General features: G+C 35.7%; 1 protein-coding gene across 4 annotated transcripts in view; it reads right to left on the reverse strand.

The window, feature by feature from the left end:
• Window positions 1–27,081, reverse strand: part of aopep (aminopeptidase O (putative)) — a 161,539-nt gene that overhangs the window by 59,754 nt on the left and 74,704 nt on the right. For 2 of the 4 annotated variants that reach the window (XM_005167175.6, NM_001123258.1), the window contains 2 exons: window positions 23,526–23,588; window positions 23,000–23,083 (listed from right to left, as the gene is read on the reverse strand). The exons of 1 other annotated variant lie outside the window; for it this stretch is intronic. In XM_005167175.6, the coding sequence (XP_005167232.1) occupies window positions 23,000–23,083; window positions 23,526–23,588 (147 nt within the window). The remainder of the gene's footprint in view (window positions 1–22,999; window positions 23,084–23,525; window positions 23,589–27,081) is intronic. One more of the 4 variants, XM_073909594.1, reaches the window with a different exon arrangement.

Below are 27,081 nucleotides of genomic sequence, written 5' to 3' on the forward strand. Positions count from 1 at the left end.
CATCTAGAAACAGCTCCTGACACCACAAACCAATCCAGAAGATTGCTTTGCTAAACAACGCCTCAACTGGCATGCATAATGCGGTCTAGACCGAAGGAATTTCAGGATTTTGTCATCCAGATGTCATTGCAGGGTTACCTCTGAGTGAACCCTAAAAATGTCTGCACATGCCATTTGAGGATCTTGATTTTTTTTAAAACTAGCTACCACCTCATAGGTCACCTGTTGCACGGACTCACTCTGCATAAGCTCCTTGTTCATATTGAGTTACTGTTTAATCAAAATGAGAAATCTGATTAGACTGCTGGAATATGCCATTATATGAGCTCGCCAAGGGCTAAAAGACCATTTGGCTTGGATGTATCTGCCTGTTTTGTTTATAAAGGCTCCAATATTCTTTGAGAAATGAAAGAATAAACTGGGTTGACATCATTTTGAACAAAATCAGAACAAAATGAAGTTTCGGAAGTTTGAAACATTTGCCAAAGCAAAATTTAAAAATCTACTTGATGACAATACAATAAGCAGGTGTGGTGCTTAGGCTCCACCTTCTTTTACTTGGAAATGTTCTCCAGGTCAATCATGACACATAAATGTACCAAAGAGGTGATTTATTGCAGAAAATGAAGTTATAATTCCAACTGAAAAATAAACTGGCACTGTAAAGATTACTGTGTAGTTGTTTTCTTTGAAGGGATAGTTTACCCAAAAATGGGGGAAAAAGGGTTTTCCAAACAGGTTTGATTTTCTTTATTTTGTTAAACACTGAAGAGGATATTTTGAAATTGTGATCATTAAGTTCTGAAGTAGGAAAAACCTAAATAGTTTTAGAACATGTAAATGATGACATGATTTTCAATATTTGGTGAACTATCACTTTAAATCAATAAATTATATTAAGCACTATTAATAGTCATGATGCAAACATATTCACACTGCTAAGATCTACATATGGACCAGTAACTAAACACATGTGTTTGACTGAATGAACACTGTGCAAAGTCCGACAGAATACACTATTATGTCTTTCTTTACTTTTTCATTCCTTTATAATGTGTTGTAACACAATTTAATTTGTTTTTATTTTTTTAAATAACTTTTTAAACATTGTTGTTATTTTCTCGTTTCTTTAATTCTTGTTTATTCAAAGCACTTTAAATTACTATGAAATGTGCTACATAAATAAACTTGCCTTACCAATATAGAAATAACCAATATATAGGCTGATAAAAACTTATATTTTTTATTTCTGAGTTAAATTGCAAAACTTTTAAACAGCGAACAATTAATTTTATTAAACAAATATGAAATATATTTCCCAGTAATGAGGGATGCAGCTGGAAGAGCATCTGCTGCGTAAAACATATGCTGGATAAGTTGGCGGTTCATTCCACTCTGGCAACCTCAGATTAATAAAGGGTCTAAGCCGAAAGGAAAATGAATGAATGAATGAAATATAGGTATCAATAAAATTGTTAGGATACGTCTGATCAATCCTTTTCCCAAATCATTTACAAATTTCAATTCTGAAATTCTTTCGTTTTCAAAGTGAAAACCTCCCACAATGCAAGTAGTTTGCCAGTAACATGCATCTGAAGTCTATCAAACTGGTGGAAGTTAATCAGTTATCATTCAACAATCAGGGAAATTAAGCAAATATTAAAAACAAGCATTTATCAGCCAATACAGATACAGCTGTTCCTCATTGCTGTGTTCAGATACTTTCTTAACTGCTGATTTCACACTGCTATTAAGAAGAAAGTGCATAGAATGTTTACATATTTCACTAAACACCTCTGTAGTTAGATGTTTGCTAATAGTAAAGTATTGATTGCTTATTTCAATCTTCTTTTAACCCCTAAGCAAAGAATTTCATCATAAGTATTTAAGCGTAAAAGGGAACATATGTACAGTTTCACAGTCTGTCTTTTAGCAGGAAATGTATATGCCAAAAATAAAACAAGAGGAAGATGGAGAATGAGTTCTACAGATAGATTACTTCATTCTAACTAAATATAAGCCTACAGCTGGCATGCCATAATTGGACATTTATCCTTTTTTATCTGATGATACAGTCAGTGTGCATACCGCACATACACAGGAAGACGTTTCCCCATGTCAACTCAATTTCCTCCATATGAGGCCGAGCGGATTTGTGAGATGTGGGAGAGGGAAACAAACCTCACCAATAAATGAAAATGTTAGCGTGATAGCATCAGTTACTGCTAAAAGCCTGCTCGGGTTCATCTCCCCGCATGCTGGCATAGTAGCTGCCACCTGGCGAGACCCTGGCAGGATGTGTTATGAAAATGAAATGCTAGCATGTCTGCAGGGCTGGACAGGGGTCTGGTGACTAGCTGCAGATGGGGCTGCCTGCTGAAACTAGCGTACAGCCCCCCTGCTGACCTTCAGATTAGACCTCGGAGATCACGGGGGTATGCGGATAGACTAAGCCCAGATATCTTTCTCAGTATCCGATGTTCCTTTCACGCATCGCTGGAGCTCTGGACCCAAACAAACATGTGAAAAAAGAAAAAAACAAGAGGTGGTGTGCGGTGTCAGGGATTTAAAGAACCAATGCTATGAACATAGCTACATTTCCCAGTAGCTTGATAGCGGTTTTCAAAAGACTTTTTTTTTTTTTGGGTGATTCAAATTGCTACACCATTAGGTACATCTTAGTTTATATAAATATTCACTACTGCATGTCACAAATAAGAAAAAGTAAGAAAGTGCACAACAAAAATACCATTCATTCATTCATTCATTCATTTTCTTGTCGGCTTAGTCCCTTTATTAATCTGGGGTCGCCACAGCGGAATGAACCGCCAACTTATAAAGCAAGTTTTTACGCAGCGGATGCCCTTCCAGCCACAACCCATCTCTGGGAATCATCCACACACACATTTACACACACTCGTACACTACAGACAATTTAGCCTACCCAATTCACCTGTGCCGCATGTCTTTGGACTGTGGGGGAAACCGGAGCACCTGGAGGTGACCCACGCGAAGGCAGGGAGAACATGCAAACTCCACACAGAAACGCCAACTGAGCCGAGGTTCGAACCAGCAACCTTCTTGCTGTGAGGCGACAGCACTACCTACTGCGCCACTGCCTCACCGACAAAAATATCAAAATGATGTAAAATAAGTAGGCCTGAACGATTAATCGATTTTAAACCAAAGAAAAGGTGAAATTTTCAAAACACAAAAGCTGCGATTATTACCATGGCGAGGGAGGTGAGCACGAGTAATTAAAACAATCCAACTGCCGGCGCCAAAAGTCTAATGGTAAGCACGGTGACATATAGCACCAAGGTGCTTGCGGCGACTCGAGTTTAATTCCTGACTCGAGGTCTTTTGCCGATCCTTCCCCTATCTCTGCTTCCCACACTTTCCTGTCTGTAAAATCTCCACTGTTCTATCAATAAAGGTGAAAACCCCTTGAAAAAGAATAATAAAAAACAAAAACAAAAAACAATCTAACTAACGTTAATGAAAAAGGCAGACAACTATTATAGTAGAACCCAAGAGCACCTATTTCACTACTATGGAGAAAATGAAAGCGGTAAACTTTCTTTCTATCTCCCACTGTAGACCTTTGAACTGCTTGCATGAGGTAACGATTCCTCTCCTCTCTTGGCTGTTAAAGCAATATTTGTGGATCCACACACACACACACACACACACACACACACACATACGTTACTCTGCAGCGCAACTTTTCCCCACCATGGATCAGCTGTAATAACTGCACATTATAGACTGTAACCGAGGCCGTTTATCTCTATCTGCATCACTCATCGGTGAATAACACCAGAACCGCGCTAACCATTAGAGCCAATTGCAGCCCTTTCTGTTGAGCGTGTGAACACAATGACCAATCACAGGTGTTTAAAAACTCGCTCAACAACATTAAAAAAGCAAGCAGGATTATATTTACATTTATTCATTTGCTATAAATGAGTTTTGTTTGAAACATTCAAAATGAGTGTTTTTTTGATCAGGTAAAATTAAAGTTCATTTATTTGATTCTGACTGCTGTATTTAAGGACAAAACTGTATCACTAATAATATGCAAATATAAATATATTTTAAAAACCATACATTTCTTGTGTTGTAAAGTAAAATCTAAAATTGTATGTGGAAAGAATTGTCAATGCACCGTGAATATCATTAAAGCAATCTGAAAAAATTAACAATCACAATGCAAAGGTCTGATAGGTTCTATATATCCATGTATAACACTTTATATATATATAAAAAAAATTTTGGTCACAGTTTATTTTGATGGCCCATTTGTTAAATTTAAGTTACACTGCATCTACATGCTAACTAATTCTCATTAGATTACAAGTAGACTGTTAGGTTGGGGCTAGGGTAAGTTGACATGTACTTGTAAAGTTTCTTATAGTCAGTTAAATGTCTGTTAAGCAGCAGTATCAACAGATATTAGGCAGACAGTCTACTAATACTGAAATGGACCAACAAAATAAAGTTTACAATTTAAAAAAAAAAGTAGTTTAAAAACTGTAGTTGTTTTCTTCATTTGTCATGGCAACCGACAACTTTATTGGAGTGTAGTGTACTTTGTGATTATGCCTGGTCTTTCTTTGGTCCTATTAAAAACACTACATCAAACCTGTAGCTCTTTTATTCAATTATATAGTAAATCCCAATTTTTGATCAGATAAATCGCGATTAGATTTTTTCTCCAAATCGTGCAGCCCTAAAACGAAGAGTGATGTTCACTTTGTGAACTCAATAGTGGCAGCTTAATTAGCGGAGAGGAAAGAGCTTTAAGACTACAATAATGAAGGATGAAAACTTCTTTGCAAACATTTACACAACATATGTTAAAGTCCCTGGATACAGGTTTTCAGCTTTTTTCATAACATCTTCTCTTGCATTCAACAGAAGAAACTTAAACGCGTTTAAAAGAAGTAAAGAGAGGGTTTACTGATGACAGATTTTTTAATTTTGAGCGAACTATCCTTTTAAATATCAATACCTTGTACAGTTTGTTACTTCTTAAGAAAGGGTCATATTGCAGTGTATCTTCATTTCGATAAGAAATGCCTTTTCCAAGAATACCCTCTATGACTGTAGTTATAGTAGCCTGGCAGCCTTCAAAGAAGCTTTTCCAACACTGATATTGTGAATGTCTGCAAATAGCAAAGCTCCTGTGTCAAGAGCGCTCATGCACACAGAGATGCTCACATAACCACCTGTGAAAAGTAAAGAGATTCTTTAAATCAGTTACAAAGCGATTCACCTATATGAAAACTGACTACATACAGACCACTTCATGCAGAATCAGAAGACTGAGGCATTGGCTCTTTAAGAAGATTAAAGACTCCTGACGAGCAGCACGGGATGAGTCATCCTTACACATGGAGACTAATACGTGGCAGAGTGTCACACCAGGCGGCTATAACAGACCTGCTCTAAACATCTCCACCTGCTTTAACACTTCGATTAGCCTCAGTATTGCATGCACACACACACACACACACACACAATGCACATTAAACTGGATATACAGTATAAGCCACAACTGGTCTTTGAGCATCCTTTGTTAGATGAAATTTAAGAAATCAACAAAATTGAAAGGTCGAGGCCATGTGACTCATAAGCGATGACACATTTGCTTATGTTCCAGAACGGTCAGTGATTAGACACTTGCTAAAGTTGCCGTGAAGGTTTACAGAAATGTGAGACTTTGAAACTTCTTTTAAGCAGCCAAATCTCCTCTTAAATGCACTATGTTTACATGTAGACCTTTTCGGTGTATGAGTCAGAATCAGTAATTCTCCACTAAATGTACAATAATGATTCTGATTTTAATAAAACATAAACATAAAACTTATTTTATGTTTTATTCTTAGCATTTACATCTTGGCCAATAAATTGCTTTGTAATTAAGAAAATGTTGCATAGAAACAATTACAAGTACAGTAATAGAGAAGTTCAATTCAAGAAAAATAGCATCCTTTTACTCGAGTTTCAATTTTTAATCACAGAAAAAAAAAAAAAAAGATTGCCTTTACCACTGTGTAAGCACATCATGCCAATTAGCACTAACTTGTACTGTGGCAGTCATGAAATTCTTTTCATATTTTATCAGTCAGAACGCTTTTGCTTTTTATTCATCTGGAGCAATAGCTGGATGCAATTGTCACAAACTTTATTACTTCCATGAGTCTCAATTGTGAACTTTTTGGATAAGGGACCCCTGACGAGACATGAAAAACACTACTCTCAGGTGATTCTAACTTTTTTTATCAAACTGTTCAAAAAACGAAGAATGTTCAAAAATATTCTGAAAAAGAAGCCATTTTAACTAGTGACGAGTGTCTGCCAAGCTAATGACATGACCTGACTCACCATGGATTTCCAGTTTTTATTCACATAAAGCAAGGAAATACCAGGCATCACAGTGGGTAGCATGATCACCTCATAGCAAGAAGGTCACTGGTGTAAGCTTCGGCTGGGTCATTTGGCATTTCTGTGTGGAGTTTGCATGTTCTCCCTGTGTTTGAATGGGTTTTCTTCGGGTGCTTTGGTTTTCCCCACAAGTCTAAAGACATGTGCTTTAGGTGAATTGGGTAAGGTAAATTGGCCGTAGTGTATGAGTGTGAGAGAATGAGAGTGTATGGGTGTTTCCCAGTGATGGGTTGCAGCTGGAAGGGCATCTGCCAAATAAAACATATGTTTTATAGTGGTTTATTCCACTGTGGCGACCCCTGATTAATAAAGGGACTAAGCCGAAAAGCATTTGAATGAATGAAGGTAATACCAAAGCAGCTTTTATGTCATGTGTTCAGTATCAGACTGTGCAGAGTAGCATTATTACGGGGTTATAAATGTATTTAGCATGATAAAACTGTCCTTTCAAGAATTCACACTTAGCTGATGATTTTTCATAAGCTTGTTTGGCATGCTGTCTCGAGAGAGAGCCCTGAGCTCAAGGCATCCTCGAGCCCAGGATGAGTGAGAGTGAGAGGGGAGATTGAGCTCAGGTAGATTTCAAAAATTCCCCAGCTGAAGTGGCTAAGGTAAACTACTTTGAGAAGAAAGGGAGCTAGACAAAGTGCCTGTTTTCCTTAGTCTGTTACGTATGATGCATATCTTTGGATGTTAGGAGGAAACCTTAGAACCCAAGGAAACCCAGTTGGACACAGTAAGAACATACAAACTCCACACAGAAACACCCACCAACTCGGCGAGGACCAGGGTGTTTTCGTTGTGGGGCCAACAGTGCTAATCACTGGGCCGCTGTGCCGCCAAATCTATAAGAAAAAAAGGAGGAGAAGGAGAGGAAAGAGGGTTTCTTTCAGACGAAGATAAATGTGGCATGAAGACTGTGGTAATTTATAGTAACTTAGGAATGGTATGATTGGAGGATCGTGATTAGCTAATGCGGGACTGGCTGTGATAAGTCATAAGCACGTGATCCTCTCGAAACTAGTTCATAAATAAACCTCACTTATTACAATGTGACTACAACTGAAAAATACGAAAGAGGTCGACTGTAACATAATAAAAGCTCCTCTTTTGTGCTGTGTCCCACTCATCTTTCATCAGCAATTGCTTCAGCTTTCTCATTTCACTATGACAGCATTCGCCACAACGACAGCATTCAGCCTTACTTCATTGTGCATAAGTCTTGAATACTTTCTCATCCATGAACATTTTTGCTTTTGATGCAACATGATTTTTGCATGATGATTGAAGTTCTGAAGGATGCAATGAAGACAACTCCCATTATTCCACACTTAGCATAATAAGTCACTGCGTCATCAATATACACCTTTGTTTGTTGTGAATAAGCTCCCTCTAGCTGTGGAAATTGTCTATTGTGCCTTTAAAATACCAATGGGAATGTACAGTAATACACCTTTGGACCAGTTAAAGCTGGTGAAGTGAATGCTCTTACTAACATAACAAGATGCAACAAACGCAACCCACCCACACACAAGTCAAATTGGATGCAAAGCTATCCATGAAAATCTGGGCTAACATACGCTCATCTTTTAATGTGTGTGTCATATTGTCAAGTTGACCCCTACAGAGAACGAAGCAAACACAACAGAAGGATGTAGCATGATGGTAAGTGCGTTTTAATGTGCTATCGTCATCCTCCCTTTGTGCCCAAGCAGCACTGATTACAGCGAGCCATCCTGCACGCAGTCCACTGATTGTGCCAGTCAGGCGGGCAGCTATTTCTGCCCGCTATTCCTGTCTGTACCATTACTACTCGCTCTCCGGCCCCTCTCAATTCAAGACCCAAATATAGTGCCATCAAATGGATCTGATAAGGGCTCATTTTCCTGGTCCACTGCCAGCACACCAGAAAATCACTGAAACCATTTCACAATGGCATCAGTCCAATGACATTTTGATTTGTTGGGGGTTTTTTTCTGTTTATTTTTGATGTTCAGTACAAACTTTTGGTGGTATGGGAAGTCTGAGAAAAACAGATGTTTTTTTTTGCTGAGCAAAAATTGACTTTAGATATGAGATTACAACAGGAAGTTAGCATGGTTTAATAGGTATGAATGAATTAATAGCAGTGTTTTGCACCTACTGTGAAGTATTAAGGCAGGGGTGTCCAAACTAAGTTCTGGAGGGCTGGTGTCCTGCACAGTTTAGCTTCAACTTTCTTCAACATACCTGCTTGGAAGTTTCTAGTAAACTAGCATTTTTTTTCTGAATGCTACCTTAATGTACAATAAGCTTAAACGCACTCATTTTGAGGTAAGCACAAAACAAAACTTTCCATCTGGACGTCCTTCATAGGACTCAACACCTATAAAACACTCGCTCCAACGGGTTCGTGCAGCTCTTGGTCCCGCCCACACTCATCAGCGCTACCTAGCCGACCAATCTCAGTGCTTGGGAAGTATAGTTACAATTTTTGAGAGGTGACGATGACATTGGCGATGGCCACTGCTAGGGCTATGAGTCCATGCTCAGGCTGCGCCGGAGCATACGCGTGCGCTTTAAGCAGAAGTATAAATCAGCCTTAATTAAGATTCAAGATTCAAATCCTGCCTATTTGCCCGTAATCGTCTTGTTTTATCTGCAAAGGGAATTAGGATTAAGCATGGAATGCCACAGGAATCCCTGCTTTTTTCTATTATACTTCTGCCCTTATGTAGCATCATCAAAAAACATGTTTTCATTGTTATTTATGATGATACTCAGCTACCACAGGATGTGTGCAATTTCTTTGAAGCTAATTTGAAACTATGTATCATAAAAAGTGTTATTCGCTTTGCTTCCAGTTATGCTGAACTATTATACTCTTCTGTCTAAATAACAAACGCAAGATAAGTAGTTCAGATATACAACAGCTCACTTCTGTGTCTTTAAACTACCCACTTATCATAAGATTTCAGAGAAAAACGAAGCCAGGAGATTTACGGCACTCATAGCCCAAAGTCCTATTACGATTTTCTCCTTTGACGGAAGCACTTCAGCTAAAATGGCCCAAATTGATCTGTGCGCCTAACGACAAATAAACCCCTTTAAAAGTCTCCGTTATTGGATTCATATGCGTCTCCCTTGATAATCTCCACGCCTGTGAGCCCAACAGCATTAAGCCCTTGCATTAAAGAGCCTGCCGTCTATGCCGTGGGCTTTACAAGTCTGCTCTGTAGACCTTCAGAGAGTGGAAGAGTGGGAAGGGAGGGGGAACTCAATGAAGCTAATAGCACCATAGTGCACCAGGAGACCCGCCGTCTCCCTCGCTCATTATCGAAACGCTGCTATTTCCCCTACCAGACAGATGTTGGAGCGCGCCGCTTACGACCAGTGAGAAATGAGATGAAGTGATGCCCGAGTCACTTCACTACATTTTTTTTAAATTCATGACCGTTGATTTCATTTCCCACAAAATGAGGCCCATGGAACATGATGCAAAACATGCGCGGCGTCGTTTAACACGCTATGCGCTACCTCCCGTTTAAAGAAGGCGCATTTATTCGCAAATTGGCATCTAACATAAATCCAATTGCAGCTTGAACGTCACGGTTGTGGAAATAGTGAGGGGCGGCCATATGTAATCAGTTAAAGCGATGTGTGTCTGTGTATTTCCCAAACTGATGCCTTTTCCATGTGCACTGGAAAGACAAACACAGATGGTATTTAATGACACTGGAGATGTTGCTGGCTATTTTTTGGTGAGGAAACCACTCACGTTAAAAGCTTCAAGCCCTATTCCTCTGAGAAATCTACAGCTTAGGTTTTTGATAGAAAGAGTGACTATTAGCTGATTAAAGAGGTAATGATCTGAATCATACGATAGAATGATATTTTTGTCTTAACGGTGAGCAAACTGTCAAAACATAAAACATATTTATGATTGTAGCTGAAGTCACCTGACTCAAAAATCACAGGCCATCATTATTTTCAAGAGCCTCCACTAAGTATGCTGAAAATTTCATTACTTTGGGACAGTTTGTATGGAGAAAGTGAATAGGGTTCAAATAAAGGAGGACATGTTTTAACGATAAGGTGCAAGGCATGTTTGCCGTAATTTGTTACCATTTTCAGACCAATGCAACATTAATTTTCCTGTTTTGCACCACGTTATTTAAATAGCAAACCCATTTACACCACTTTGTGGACTCATGGGTGTGCCAGTCTAGAAGGAAGGTGTGTTAAGGCGCATTGTTAGCGCAATGCTATTTTGAGAAACTAAAATAAACTGTGCAATTGACCAACTAAAAGCTGGTCTAAAGTCCAGCGCAGAGTATGTTAGTTGTGTGCTATAATTGCATTCAGTTACTTAACGCGTACACATTTCTTAATACACACAGGATGTATAGCAATACGCAACTATTTTTACAAATGAAAAAGAAAGGATTTAAATATTACAAAAATTATTATTTATATAAAAACTACTGCCTCCATGCCTTCTTCATCACAGGGGCTTTTTTCAGTATATTCATGACAATTTGCTTTTGTATAATGTTATCATTATTATTATTAGTAGTAGTATTTATTATATGCATATTTATATTTGTTTTAATATATATTAACAATTTGTTTAATATTGTGATAAAAACAAGCTTGGATTTGTCCACCTGTCTGGTTTTGGATCATATGGGGCACATGACATGTGTTTGGATATAACACACTTTTAACCACACTTCGCTATTATTGTTCATTTAATAATTTGCTGGAAATTAAAACTAAATTTAAAAAAATAGTTTAGAAACAAATATTTGCGCTTAATTAACAAAATTAAATATGTAGGCTAATAGATGTCTTCAGTGGAGTGCGTACAACATCATTTACTCATCCACGAAAGTAAAGGAGTAAAGTAAAAGTAAAGAGGCCAAATGGTGAAGGCTCATTCTTTATCCTTGCGCTGCAGATGGTCTGTCTATCTGTTTTCTTGCTAGTGAAGCGTTCAGTTTTTCCACTTACTAAATCTGCCATGTAAATAGGAAATGCACTATGGCATGACGCAAGTCTTAAAGGAAATGGGAGATGAGTGTCTGATCGGTTTTATGCACGTTATGCTCACAACACACCCATAACTCATTAAGAGAATAAGCACTACCCCATTAGACCATGCGCCATGGCGCAAATCGTATTTTTCCATCCTTAAAAGCCCTATGTGTTGTGACATGTATTTTTTTATTTTTTGTACCTCTATCCTATGATGCCTGTCTTAAACAGGACTCCCTGGGTGAAGATATAATGTATCTCAATGGGAAATTCCTGATAAAACAATTAAATAAATGAAGAAAGAAAGAAATACATACATATAAAATAAATAAACGTACAGAACGATTGCAGATTGAGTTCATAATGACTATTTCTGACTGAAATATTCCTTTAAGCTTTTGCTGAACACCACATTATGACCAGAGGTTTCCAGACACTTGTGAAAATGCTTCTATGCTGAATGGAGGAAAAAATGGAGAGACCGCAGAGTTCTGCTTTCGTGCACCGGGAGTGGCAAAGCCTTTTATATACATACTGTTCATATAATGCTCTGGCTTTTAAAGACCCTGAGTCTACATTACAGCCCTCTACACTGTTCTCTAGCGAGCGAGTGCGCCCAATTACCGTATCAAATAAAAGCCATCAGCTATATGAGGTTTGCTGATTATGATGGGCTTGCATAGGAAGTCGGACTCAAGAGCTCTTTTGAGAACATGGCTTACTGCATCCTCATATAGAACAAAACAGACTGTAGAAATTCTCAGCCATGCAATTAAAAAAAAAATAAAAAATGCACAGACATAGACACATGCACAGGCTAATGCTAACACACAAACATAGCCTCAAAAACAATAACATGGAAAACACTGCCAGTGTTGCAATGTTTTACATGTTTTTATCATATCTATAAAAAAATTTGGTCAAGATTTAGGCCTTTTTGGCATGTAGAAGCAAACAACCAGATTCTACCATCATTATTAGTTTTACTAAGTACTGTATTGATAACTGTAGATTATAACATACGCCAACTATGCTAATATGCTAACATTTGCATTAAAGATGATTTAAATTGCATCTGACCATTATCATTTTGTTTATTTAGACAGTGAACTACAAATTTATACCAGTAAAGTTTAATAAGGTGTACAGCAAGAATATGACTTAGAACTGCTGTTATTATAAAATATACCTTATATGCTAGTATTGTTAATAAAAGGTGAATAGCATCAGATTTTTATGTTAATTTTAGCTGTATATTTCATCAAGACCAGATGAACTTCTGGAAATGTCTAATAAATGAAAGATCATCTTTCTAACTGGCTGTTGAAAAGCAACAAACTTATTATACACATTTCATTCTAGACGTTAATGCTTCTTTCAGCAACTCAATTTGATACAATACAAAGTGTCAAACTAGGCCATACACACTTCAAACACACTAACACATGTGCAATATTTAGGTTTTGGTAACGTTAATCAGTCAGCCGGCTGATGATACATGTACTGGTCACAACTTTGAGCTCATCTGCATCTGACTTTGAAGTTGAAATGCATTTAAACTTAAAATAACTTTTCTGGTTAAATGATTGCATGTTGTATAAACCCCTCTGATGTGAGGAATGTGAAGTGTAGTGTGTGTGTGTGAGTGTAATAAAAAGCACATGACTTCATGGCTTATTCTCTCTAGCATTTGTTCCTCTCCACAGCCCCTGCCCTTCACTTGCTCCTCCGCAATTGGACATGGACCCTGGATAATTCCCACACACGCAGACAAGAGACACATGTGACATCTCTCTCTTCTCACCCACGTCCACACACACTCCTACACAACGTTTAACCAAAAAAGAAAGTATTTTTGACCCATTTTCCAGTGCAAATACACACACATCCCTATAAGAAATTTGCTAGCGAAGCAGACTTCATCCACTCAAATTTACACTTAAAAAAATAATTGAAAAATCCAACGGATTGAAAAAAACGTTAGCTTAATCTATTATATTTTTTACAAATACAAATAAAGAAAATTACATGACATTACATGACAAAAGTCTTGCTGACTATCCAAGTTTTAGGAACAACAAATAATAACTCGACTTATAATAGACGGTTTTTATCAGAAGTGGCTTATATGAAAGGCAAAGGCCTCTAGATTATGCCTATTTTGCTTAAATAAAATATGATCATGCCTTGATTTTTAATTATTTAATTAGAACAGTAAGGTCTGACTTTGCTTAGACAAAAGTCTAGTCAGGAATAATGTAAAGTATAAAATATAAAGCCATGGTGCAGTGGAAAAAAATAATATTGTGTATGATATATAGTGTTCAACAAATGCCTGTTAGAATAAAAATGACCAAATTTGGAAAGTGGATTCTTTTTTTTCTTGAATAGTATCTGTGCTGTTTACACTTAAAACTATGTTGAATATAAATTTTGAAGATATATATATATATATATATATATATATATATATATATATATATATATATATATATATATATATATATATGTATATAATAGTTGTATCTTGTTTTTAGAAAATATTTTTTTAAATGTCCATTATTTTTTTCGTTGAAAATTTCTTACTTTTATTTAGATTTTATTCAGCTTGAATCTAGTAATTAAACTAATAAAAGCAACTAAACATCACTTAAGTGGTTTATAAAACAGATGAGAAATAATTGTTGTTCAGAGTATACATTATCTAAACTAGATATTTTTCATAATTAAAAAAAAATAGACTTCAAAAATTCGGAAAATTACAAACTTCATTCTAATATGTAATTTAACTAATGCCATCTCCTCAACAGTAGGCCCATTTTCTTAATTTGAGGCTTCATGGTGCATACACATTTATCTGTGTGTGTGTGTGTGTGTGTGTGTGTGGGGCGCTATCCAGCCAATATCAGCGGTAGCTCCTTTATATTCCTTCACTTTCCCAGACGTGCATTTAGCTCATATGAGGAATGAGTCAGAAATAATGGAGGAGAAATAATCTCCCCACCTCTTCCCTTCACTTCTGGCAAAGGAGGAGCAGCAAGTGAAAAGGTCAGTCTTGTTTTGCTTTTGTTTATGGATCTTTCTGTTTGTTGTTTTTCATGGATCCCGCCAAACGGAGCTCGTCTCTAATAACAGTGGGAACGAGATTCCAGCTCTGGCAGTCGCACGTAACCGCACATTTTTGGATTGAATTGTGCACAGTCTGATGCCAAAATATTCACTAAACTCAGACATCCTTGTCTCCATCACACACTCATAACTTCAGACATTAGACCTACAGTCTGTCATTTTGTGCTCTCAGGTCTTTGGAGAGGATCTGGATTGAGGGGCCTGCTTCCTTTACCTCTTCCTCCATATCCATAAATCAGCTTAGGGTTCAGGATGCGGCGCACGGAAAAAAAAAGAAAAAAAAAATCAGGGAAAGAGTGAGTTTGAGACTCCGAGGAACAGAAAGAAACAGGTCACTGCAATCATGGACTCGGTTGGACATTTCAGTGAACGGTAGCAAAAAACGAAATGGGTTTATGTTGTCAGAGGCCTACAAAGATAAACTTGATTGGTCTACATTACCTCAAAAATATCGAACAGGCCACAGGAACATCCATTTGGCTCTTGGAGTAATGCCGGCACACAACAGGAATTTGGATTAGGCTCAAAAACACATCGTCCCGCAAGAAACAGCTTTCATCTACATTCCAGCGAACATTCGAAGGAGCACGTGGTGGTGTAAAACAAATACCGAAAAAGGAATCGAAGAAATGAGCGTGAAGAATAAAGATTAGGAGTTTGCTGTATCTGCTTGTCACTATGGATCCTGCCGCTGTGGTCTAAGGGAAGGATTATGTTTCTCATGAATGTGACCTTAATTTCAGACAAGCCAGCATTCCTTTCTTTGACACTGTATATATACAAAGAGAGATTTCGCAAAAGTTAAACCTCAGAGCATTGAGGAATTCATATAGTGCCTAGATGATACTTTACCTTTTCCCTAAACCAACAATACAAGCTGAACTGCCATGCTTTAACTAGCGTTTTGTTGGCATTGTAATTAAATGAGGTTAATGGAAGCTCACATTTAATTTGATTAATCTATGACTTTCTAATATCCTTCTCTTCTTTCTTAATCTCTGCTAATAAAAGAGCCAAAAGACACAATAAAAAGTGGCCAAAAAGATTGGGGTATAAACCATGAATGGAAAAACTGTGCTATTTTTGAGACTTAAACCCGAGGTATTTGAGAGGAACTCTTCCTGTACTGCAGTCATTAGGTTATGAATGTACAGTTGGTTGTTGTAACCTGTTGTTGGGTCAAATATGGACAAACTGCTGGATTATAAAAGTGTTATTTAAATTTAATTAACAACTTAATTTTGGGTTTGTCCATACAGTATTTGGCCCAACATTGAGTTATGACAACCCAGACTTTTTTTTTTTTAAGTGTATCACATACTAAAGTTTATTGTGTTTTGTTTTTCAACAAGAAGGCATTATACTGATCAAAAAGTATCAATGATTTGGATTTCGCAGAACTTTCTTTTTACCAAAGAACACTGAAATAAAACTACACTACTTCCACAGATTAAGAAGCAGAACAGTGTTCAAAACTGATTATAATAAGAAATTTACGTGACACTAAAGACCGAAGTAGTGAAGTTCATTCATTTGTTCATTCACGTCATTATGCCAAATTCATTCATTCATTTTCTTTTCAGCTTAGTCCCTTTATTAATCTGGGGTCGCCACATGGGAATTAACCACTAACTTACACTATCCAGCATATTGCAGCAGATGCCCTTTGAGCTGCAACCCATCACTGGGAAACACCCATACACTCTCACTCATACACATACTGTACACTATGGACAATTTAGCTTACCCAATTCACCTGTAGGGCATGTCTTTGGACTTGGGGAAACTGGAGCGCCCAGAGAAAACCCACACGAACACGGGGAGAACATGCAAACTCCACACAGAATTGCCAACTGACCGAGCCAATGCTTGAACCAGCGACCTTCTTGCTGTGAGGTGACAGTGCTACCCACTGTGCCACTAAGTAGTGTAGTTTTCAAAAAAACAATACATTCAAAATATAATAAAAATATGTTTTTTGTTTTTAACAGATTAAAACAAAGTTACAAAATGATTAATATAACAATATTAAAAAAATTTAATTGAACCACATAATAATGAGAATAATTTTATTATTACTATTATTATTATTAGTAGTAGTAGTAGTAGTAATAGTAGTAATAGTAGTATAGTAGGAGTAGTAATTGTAGTAATAGTATTAGTAGTAGTAGTCGATTTGTGGGCATTATTTTTGTTTAGAATTTAGAATGAACATTACCATAGCATGAGCCTGTAAAAAAAAAAAAAAACTTCTGTTCACTGTTATTGACAGATGAAGATATTTGAAGTATGTTGGTCTCCAGACAGTTAATGGTAACCCCTGACTTCCATAGTATTTTTCGGAACTCAACTATGAAACTCAAGGGCTGCAATCAACTATCTGGTTACCAAACATATTCTTTTGTGCCCAAGAGAAAAAAGAAACTCAAGAAACCACCTGAGGCAAGCAAATGGTGAAAAAAATGTGCTCTTTTCGTCCACACTATCCCTTTAACAGAGCAAGCCTACTATGATCACTACTTGTCACTTTTTACAAAAGCTTCAACAACAGTGAAAAAAAAAACCTAAGTGTACTTTTGAGTTTTTCCAGACACAACCATCCGCTAAAGAGGTGACTTCCAAACAAAACATTCTCTATCTCACCTTACATAAAGCTTTATCAGTGCTGCAGTACGCTAGGTAATACAGTAGGGCTGCACAACATGTAGTTTTAGCATTAACATCGCGATGTACACATCCGCAAGTCACACCGCAGCATGTTCAATGTCCAGTTGGATTACAGTTGATCAGGTACAATAGTTTGTCATTTCAAAGTTTATCCATAATAATTTGACTAAGCATTTCGAGAGAGTTTAAAAGCACAAGCAAACAATTGTTATGGTTGTAGCTTTATCAAAGGTTATTTATATTTGATTATTTTAATGATGAAGACTACATTTCTTTAAAAAAAAAAAAAAAAGGTTTGGTTTTTGTTTATTCATTTATTCACTTTTCTTCGGCTCAATTATTTATCAGGGGTCGCCACAGCGGAATGAACCGCCAACTCCAGCTGCAACCCAGTACTGTGAAATTTTTGTCCAAACTACTTATTTAAAACAAGCTGAAACAACACAATTCTTGAGGGGTTTTTCTGGGAACAATTAAAATTTTTTTTTTAATGTTCAATCCACTTAAATTTGTAAAATCTAATAAGTTAACTCAATTCCTTCGTGTTGTCTCAACATAAATCAACTGTGTGGAAACCAGCATTTTTTACAGTATATTTTACTTTCACTTTAAAAAATACTGGGTTCCACACAATCTCATCATGTTGTCCCAACACAAATAAATTAAGTTAAAGTAATTATTTTAGCAAATTTAAGTGGAATAAACTTAAAACAATTAAGTTATCCCAAAAATTCACAGAAAATAGTGTTGTTTCAGCTAATTTTAAATAAGTAGTTTGAATGGGCAGCAAAAATTCCTTTTTAAGTGTTTGATTATTCAAGTTTTGTGTCTGAATACTGTACAACGACTCACACATTTTATTACTTATAATTTCATCTTAATAATATTTATTACTTTTCCTATTACTTTTATTACTTCTTTATAACTATTTTGTTTGCATCTTTTCTGTATTTATATATATATATATATATATATATATATATATATATATATATATATATATATATATWTATATATATATATATATATATATATATATATATATATATATATATATATATATATATGACTATAATTTGTTTATCATATTTTATGCAGATGCAAGAACCATCCTAAATCAATCAAAAATTATGAATCATTTTCAAATAGAGAAATTCAACGCATTGTTTATCTCGTGAAAAAAAAATAGCAAAAAACCCAAATATCGCATTTTTTTTCCAATATCGTGCAGCCCTACATCACAGCATACTAGAGGTCTCAGCGATTATCCACAGACTCACTCATTAGCCTGGCTTCGGATGAAATTGCAGCAAAATGAAGCTCATTATTATCAAGCGTAACTAATATACCAAAGCAACTCCCCAAACACACTCGCACAACACGCTCAAATGAAGGCAATAAAACCCCATTCTTTTTTTCCGGGCCCCCGAAACCTTCATTTCACATTAAAGTGACCCTGATCTGAGTCTAAGGTTAGCAGGGGGTGTCTGGAGCCAAAACGCGCCAATTACCAATGATGTAATTACCTATGAGAGCGGGACGTTCGCTGTAGGGCGCACACATACTCGCCTCTCGCCCCCTCCATCGCTTTAAGGGCCTGGCCCGAGCTTGATTTATGGGTGAGCCGAGGATGGGGCGCCTTCTTTTGAAGTCTATGAATGTGCAATATAAAATACACCTGGAAAAAAAAGGGCCCGTGAGCCGAGGGGGGTGGGGTGAGAGGAGAGGAGGGTCAGCAGTGTTTCCTTTCAGGTTGGCTTTTATGGCAGCACTTCAAACAATTGCTCGCTCGCTCTCTTTTTCTCTTCTGTCCCCACCCTGGTCATTGTACAGAGCCAACTGGACTGTAATTGGGTTTTCTTCTCTTTCATGGGTCTGTCTGTGTGTCTGTTTCTGTGTTCAATGGGCTCTGAAGTTACATGTTACAAATGTGTCAGTTCTCCAGGTGCCGGAAAGACTGCTGCTGGTTCAGCTACAGAAGTGTCATATGGAGATGTTTTACACACACATGCAATAAACAAACAAAACAAAACAAAATATAATATAATATAATATAATATAATATAATATAATATAATATAATATAATATAATATAATATAATATAATATAATATAATATGGCGTTGCAGTGGTGGTAGGTAGTGCTGTCGCCTCACAGCAAGTAAGTCGCTGGGTCGAACCTCGGCTCGGCTCAGTTGGCGTTTCTGTGTGGAGTTTGTATGTTCTTCCTGCGATCGCATGGGTTTCCTCCGGGTGCTCCGGTTTCCCCCACAGTCCAAAGACATCCGGTACAGGTGAATTGGGAAGGCTAAATTGTCCGTAGTGTATGATTGTGTGTGTGTGTGTGTGTGTGTGTGTGTGTGTGGATGTTTCCCAGAGATGGGTTGCGGCTGGAAGGGCATCCGCTGCATAAAAATGTGCTGGATAAGTTGGTGATTCATTCCGTTGTGGCGACCCTGGATTATTAAAGGAACTAAGCCGACAAGAAAATTAATAAATGAATATTATATTATATTATATTATATTTTATTACATTATATTATATTATATTATATTATATTATATTATATTATATTATATTATATTATATTATATTATATTATAAATACATTATATTAGATTATATTATAATTATATATCCCAAAAGTACAGTTATATATAACGTTATATTATATTGCATGTGTTGTATTATATTTTTAAAGCTAAATCTAAAAACTGCAACATTTTGGGATAAAAAAATTACTAAACCTTTCAGACATTGAGACCAACTTGAAATTAAAACCACCACTGAATTTTTCTCTAACATAATCAGTAAACTATAACATCACCATTATACATGTGGATAACACTTACAGTAATTAACATTAAGTGTTAACTTCATGGAGACAATGGCATTAGATATGAAACTTCTTAGACCATACTGTTCTTTAAAATATTCCTTCAAAGCTCTAGCCACTGACACACACACACCTACAGAGCCACTGAAGGGACATAAACAGGATCTTGGAGCAGACATTACATCAGTGCTGAAACTTGAAGATGACATAACCTAAATCACACAAGATAACACACACACAACCACTCACGCACACAAACACACACAAAGGAGTTTATTATGCTAATTTGTTCGTCTGATTTGTGAAGATACTTTAACAGAGTCTGGAGAGCAGTGTTTGGTATTCAGCCAGTCTGTGTGCAGATTCCACATGTGCGCACGAGTTTCAGCCAGACAAACTGTTTGACAATTGGGCTGAAGGAATCTGTATACACGTGTGCATAACTTCCAAGTTCCGATAAACACAAAGAGAAAAGCGTACACAAAAACATCACGCTCATGCAGATGCATAAACTCACACGCTGAATGAGCAACAGGTATCTTCGCTGGCGGGAGATCAGCCATTTTGAAGCTCAGTCTTGCCATCACGTGATATGGCACACACACAAAAAATGACCAATATATTCCAACCGTTTCACCTGTGTACTAAAATATGGCTGCTGATGTTTATATATTCATCGCCCAGGGGAAAAAAAAAAGAAAAATATAGTGCAACTTTAAAACTTTAGAATTACTTTTTTTATAACGATTGTTTTAGATATAATAATTGAAGTGAACAGGCCTTTAAAGGCAGAGTTATTTTCGTTATTATAGTTTGATTACATAATATTTTGTGTTGTTAGTTGTCCTTACTGTCTACTTTTGCATTTATCTGTGTGAGCTGAATCAACACAATTGTTGAATTTTTGGGGGGACTACTTAATTGTTTTATGTTCAATTGACTTCAATTTGAAAAAACAGTTAAGTTAATTAATTTGCGTTGGGAAAACATAAAGGAATCCAGCATTTTTTACAGTGTGATTAGACTTTAAATGTATTTGTCTTTAAATTGAATTGAATTTAATTGATTTTACTTTAATTTAATTTAACTTAACAAAATTTACAAATTTATTTTGATGTCCTATTTTATGTTATTTAAAGGAAACCATGTTAAATTAAATTTTAACTTTTAAACTTTGCCATATATATATATATATATATATATATATATATATATATATATATATATATATATATATATATATATACAAGTATCTAAGAATATAATTACATATTAATTAAATTTACCATTAAATATAAACACTAACATAAAATAATAATTCAATCTGAAACACTGTATTCCGTATAAAAAAAATATATATATATATTTTAAATTTAGAAGACTGGTTTCACTTCAAGTTCACTTCTGAAGCAAAAAAAAAAAATCCATTTGCAGTTTTGTTTTTCAGTTCTATTATAAAAGAAAAGAGTCCAATGTAGTAACATAAAAAACACATTATTCTAAATACATAAATAGTGATTAATTCAATTTGTGTGAAGGAATACATATACAGTTGAAATCAGAATTGTAAAAAATTATCAGTGTGTCTGATAATATTTTTATCCTTATTTGTTTTATTTTGGCTAGAATAAAATCAGTTTAAATTGAATTGAATTGAATACAGAACAAACCATCATTATGCAATAACTTGCCTAATTACCCTAACCTGCCTAGCTAACCTAATTAACCAGGTTAAGCCTTTAAATGTCATTGTAAGCTGTATAGAAGTGTCTTGAAAAATATCTAGTAAAATATTATGTACTGTCATCATGGCAAAGATAAAATAAATCAGTCATTAGAAATTAGTTATTAAAACTATTATGTTTACAAATGTCTCTCCGTTAAACAGAAATTGGGGAAAAAATAAACAGGGGGATTAATAATTCAGAGAGTTTAATAACTCTGACTTCAACTGTATGTACACATTGAGAAGTACATCAGATATCTTCTGTTAGTATATCAAATAAACTAACACGCCAAAATGAGCAACAGGTATCTTCGCTGGTAGGACATCAGCCATTTTGAAGCTCAGCTTTGCCATCACATGACATGGCACACACACACACAAAATGACCAAGCTATTCCAGGATGTGCCTTGATTTTTGGCCTCACAAGACGGGCTTATTCAAGACCTTCTCCAGTGTTCAATGCCCTCTAACATGTCATCGGCATATTAAAATCTGATATCCCTGCTTACCAAACTTTGTGCAAACTTGTGACAAAAGTTGGGCACAATTAAAGAGATAGTTCACTCTAAATTTGAATGTAAACATCATTTACAAACCCCAAAGTGGTTCCAAACTTGTTTGTGTTTCTGTTGAATGCAACAGATATATATATATATATATATATATATATATATATATATATATATATATATATATATATATATATATTTAGAAGAAATTTGGAAACTGTTAGACACTGACATCCATAGTAGAGGAAATAAATGACTCCCAGTTTCCATCATTCTTCAAACCACACTCAAAAAATGATGTTTGCTGCTTGTTCAAACTACTTATATAAAATTTGCTGATTTTTTTATGGGAGACAATGTTCAATCCACATTAATTTGTAAAGACCATTAAGTTAAAAATCAGTTCGTGTCGGGACAACATGAAACTATTGTGTGTAACCCAGCAATTTCTCACAGTGTATCTTCAATTCTTTTCAACAGATTTTAATCAGTTTGGAATGACTTGAGGGCGAGTAAATAATGACAGAATGCTCATGTTTAGGTGAACTACCTCTTTAAGCATACCAAAGATGAAAAAGCAAGGGAAGTTATTAAAAAATGAGATGCAGAGAAGACACACGGGTGGGATGAGATCTATTTAAAGCCTGCTTGGCGGGGTCTTACCTCTTTGAAGTTAACCTTGGGCCCTGCTCTTTTCCGCTTGCTGCCCTTTCCACCAGAGCCACTGAAGTGAATCCATTTTGCAACCTGCGGAAGAGGCAGAGGAGGGCGAGAGAGAAAGAGAGAGAGAGAGAGAGAGAGGGAGGGAGAGGGAGAAGGTGAGAGAGACAAAGACCTCATAAAATACCTGCCGCACCACATTTTCACCTCCTCCACAGCAACCAAACAGTTAAACCCAAAGCGCTCAGCACATTCAACAGTTTCCACACTGAAGGACGTCATTCAAAACTAAAAGACTCATAAAATCCTTCACTTTTCATCAAGACTTCCTTTCTCAGCCACTAAGTGATGCTCCAAACACATAAGCAACAGTAAACACACACAATCCACACCAAAAACACATCTTCAAAACTAAACTTTCACCTTCGTCTCTTGAATGAACTCCACATATGAAGTCCTCATATGCGCTAGGCGACTATGAAGGAAACAGGTGTTGTACAAAAAGTCAAACAATCCAAAAGTGCTTTACCTCTCCTTTGACTTCTTGCACCGCTGGAGTCCGCAACCATTCTGAGCATTCGTCTCTCAGCCACTGAACAAGAGGAAGAGAGCAGCAGAATGTTGAGTGGAAAGAGAGAGAGAGACAGAGAGAATCACTTGTTCCTTGATGGCAACTGACCGCTCGACACGGCACCAGGACAAAAATCCCCTCGTTAAGTTGAAACAGAGGAGTTTCTCCAGTAAAGATCTTCACATGCACGCTCGCTCAGCACTTAACCTTATTAAAGCTTGCACCGCCGGCACACTGAATACCTTCCCTCGCAGAGAGAGAGAGAGAGAAGGAGGAGGAGGAATAGAGAGAGAGAGAAAGAGATGAGGTGTGTGTGTGGAGGAGCAGGCGGCAGTAGCGGCAGTAAAAGGTCTGGGAGCGGAGCTTCATTGTAATCAACAGCATTCACTCCCTGTGCAGCCAGAGGAGGGGCCATTTTTCGTCACACACACACACATACATACACATGCATACGCACACACACTTCTGGCTCTCAGGAGGACTGTCTCTTTAAAAGCCGCTGAAGCTGTGTGTGCGTAGAGGTGTGTAAACACAAAGGCAGGTATGGAGGGATCGCACAGGCAGGCTGACAGGGACTCTCACAGGTAATAAGAAACATGTGGGAGTGATAAGAGAAGAGAAAACAGATCCAGAGATGTCCCCTATCCATTACACAAAGTCAAGCGATGGTATCAGGTGTTGCTGTTTTCATACAGCATAACGCATCAAAGAGTTTGAATATTATCACAGTTTTGTTTGTTTTGTTTTGTTCTGCTATTTGAGTGCATTCTGTATTTTATTAAGGAAAAAGAGCACCTTGGTGTTGCTATGTGATTGAGCGGTTGCTAGGTGGTAAAAAAAACAGCTCATAAGGATATAAAGGTGCTCTGTTTATCAGACATGAGGTCAGTTCACACCAAGAACAATCACTGTGAATGATAACACAGCTCCTCAGTCTAAAAGGAAAATGATGTCATGATTAGCATTTTCAATCCCAGCATGTGAACAGATTTGATAAGCTGAAAGATTTAGATTTTCTTTTTTATTACTTTATTATTGTGATTATATTTATATACACTACCGATCAAAAGTTTGGGGTCAGTTTTTTTACAGAAAATGATTCTATTCTTCAAGCCAGCATTTATTAAATGTAAAAAATATATAGTTAAATGTTAAAAAAAGTGTTAAATGTTTGAAGAGTTTAGATGCAAAAAACGCTAAATGCCCTCTAAAATGAGCATTTTTATCAGGCTCCAGTGTGTGTATTCAGTAATATTACTTTTATGGCAAATAATATGTCCTTTTCCAGGTCTTTAAAGTGAAATATCTCAACTTAAACAAAAGAAGGCCGAGAAAAACATTCATTTTTGATGAAAATTTCAGTTGGCTCTTCGAGGTTTTTGCATCTGATCTTTTCATTTATCAAAATTTTAAATAACTGCTTTTTATAATGTTAAATTATTACTTTAGTCATTATTGCTTTTATTACTATTACATTAATAATAATAATATTAATAATGGTAATAATAATAATTAATATTATAATCATTTCTAAAGGATCATGTGACTCTGAAGACTGGAGTAATGCACCTGAAAAATCATCTTTAAATCACTGGAATAAATTATTAAATTAAAGGATAAACTACTATACTAAGTTATTTTATAGTATAATAACATTTCACAATTTTACAATTTGTACAGTATTTTTAATGAAATAATTGCAGCCTTGATGTGCAGGAGAAGCTTAATTTAAATATTCTGCTGACCCCAAACTTTTTAACGGTAGTGTACAGTTGAAGTCAGAATTATTAGTCCCCCTGTTTATTTTTTTCCCCAATTGATGTTTATTGATGATTTTTTCAACACATTTCTAAACATAATAGTTTTAATAACTCATTTCTAATGACTGATTTATTTTATCTTTGTCATGACGACAGTGAATAATATTTGACTAGATTTTTTTTTCAAGACACTTCTTTACAGCTTAAAGTGACATTTAAAGGCTTAACTAGGTTAATTAGGTTAACTAGGCAGGTTAGGGTAATTAGGCAAGTTATTGAATAATGATAGTTTGCTCTGTAGACTATCAAATAAAAATATAGCTTGGGCTAATAAGTTTGACCTTAAAATGGTTTATAACAAATTGAAAACTTTACTCTAGCTAAAATAAAACAAATAAGACTTTCTCCAGAAAAAAAAAAAAAAAAAAAAAAAAAATATATATATATATATATATATATATATATATATATATATATATATATATATATATATATATATATATATATATATATTATCAGACAAACTGTGAACTTTCTCTGTTAAACATCTTTTGGGAAATATTTAAAAAAGAAAAAAAAATCAAAGGGGGGCTAATAATTTAGTTCAGCTGTATATAAACAAACGCATCAATTGATGCCAATTGATCAATTGATGCAAATTGATGCAAAAATTGATGCCAAGTAATCAAAAATTTTCTTTCATCAGACTAACAGAATAACAGATATCATGTTGGATATCTACTTCTGGAATGAGGGACATATAGGTGATTTCCAATTGTTAAGCACTAGTCTTTTAGCCATGACCATGCCTTGCATTGAAGACTCTTGCATTGTTTAAGGGAGAGAAGATTTATTTTGTGAGAAGCCAAAGAAAATGTACATTTTCTAAACAAACAAACAAAAATGCTCTAAATGACAATATATTTTTTAAATTGAAAAACTCAAAAAGAAAGAAAATAAAATCAGACTAACTTTAACAACTCAAACGAAACATTTTTTTTCCAAACTATTATTTTCAAATAAATCGAAAGATTTGAAACAACTCAATTCTTGAGTTTTTGTGGATAACCTAATAGTTGTATGTTCAATCCACTAAAATTTGTAAAAACCATTAAGTTTACTTAATTGATTTTTGTTAGGACAACATGAAGGAATTATGTGGAATTATGTGGAACACCAGCATTTTTTTACAGTGTGTGACAATAATGTTTCCATCTAAAGATGCAAATTAAATTTATATTATATTAAATTAATAAAGCAGCATTTCCATCCAATGAGTCAAAGAGAACAAAACATTAATTCCTGATTAACTTGTGGCAAATATCAACATTAAAAACAGAATTTGCTGCGGTAGGAGCAGCTGCATTAATCTTTTCTTTAATTAATAAATTACTTGCGCCTCAGAACACAAATTTCGACAAGCAATGAACACATAATGGCGTTTAAAGGCATCAAGACGTGGAGCACAGATGCTCTTGACAGTTCTGGAGGTCATTAATAATATAAAATAATAAAATAATAACAAAGGTTAAGGAATTTTAGAATGACCAAAACAACATTTCAGATGTTTAACAGTGTGTTCACCCTGCTGGCTTGTCCATTCACATACATTTTTATTATCACATGATCTCTTATAACAAAATCACATGACATTTTTCAATGCACAAACTGGAATTTGTTAGTAAAAGTGTTTTCATCGTAGTTTATGCGCATCTTTTCTAATCGAATAAAAATTTATCCTGCTCAGTTATGCA

Source organism: Danio rerio, chromosome 8, assembly GCF_049306965.1.
Source record: "Danio rerio strain Tuebingen ecotype United States chromosome 8, GRCz12tu, whole genome shotgun sequence".
Lineage (NCBI taxonomy): Eukaryota > Metazoa > Chordata > Actinopteri > Cypriniformes > Danionidae > Danio > Danio rerio.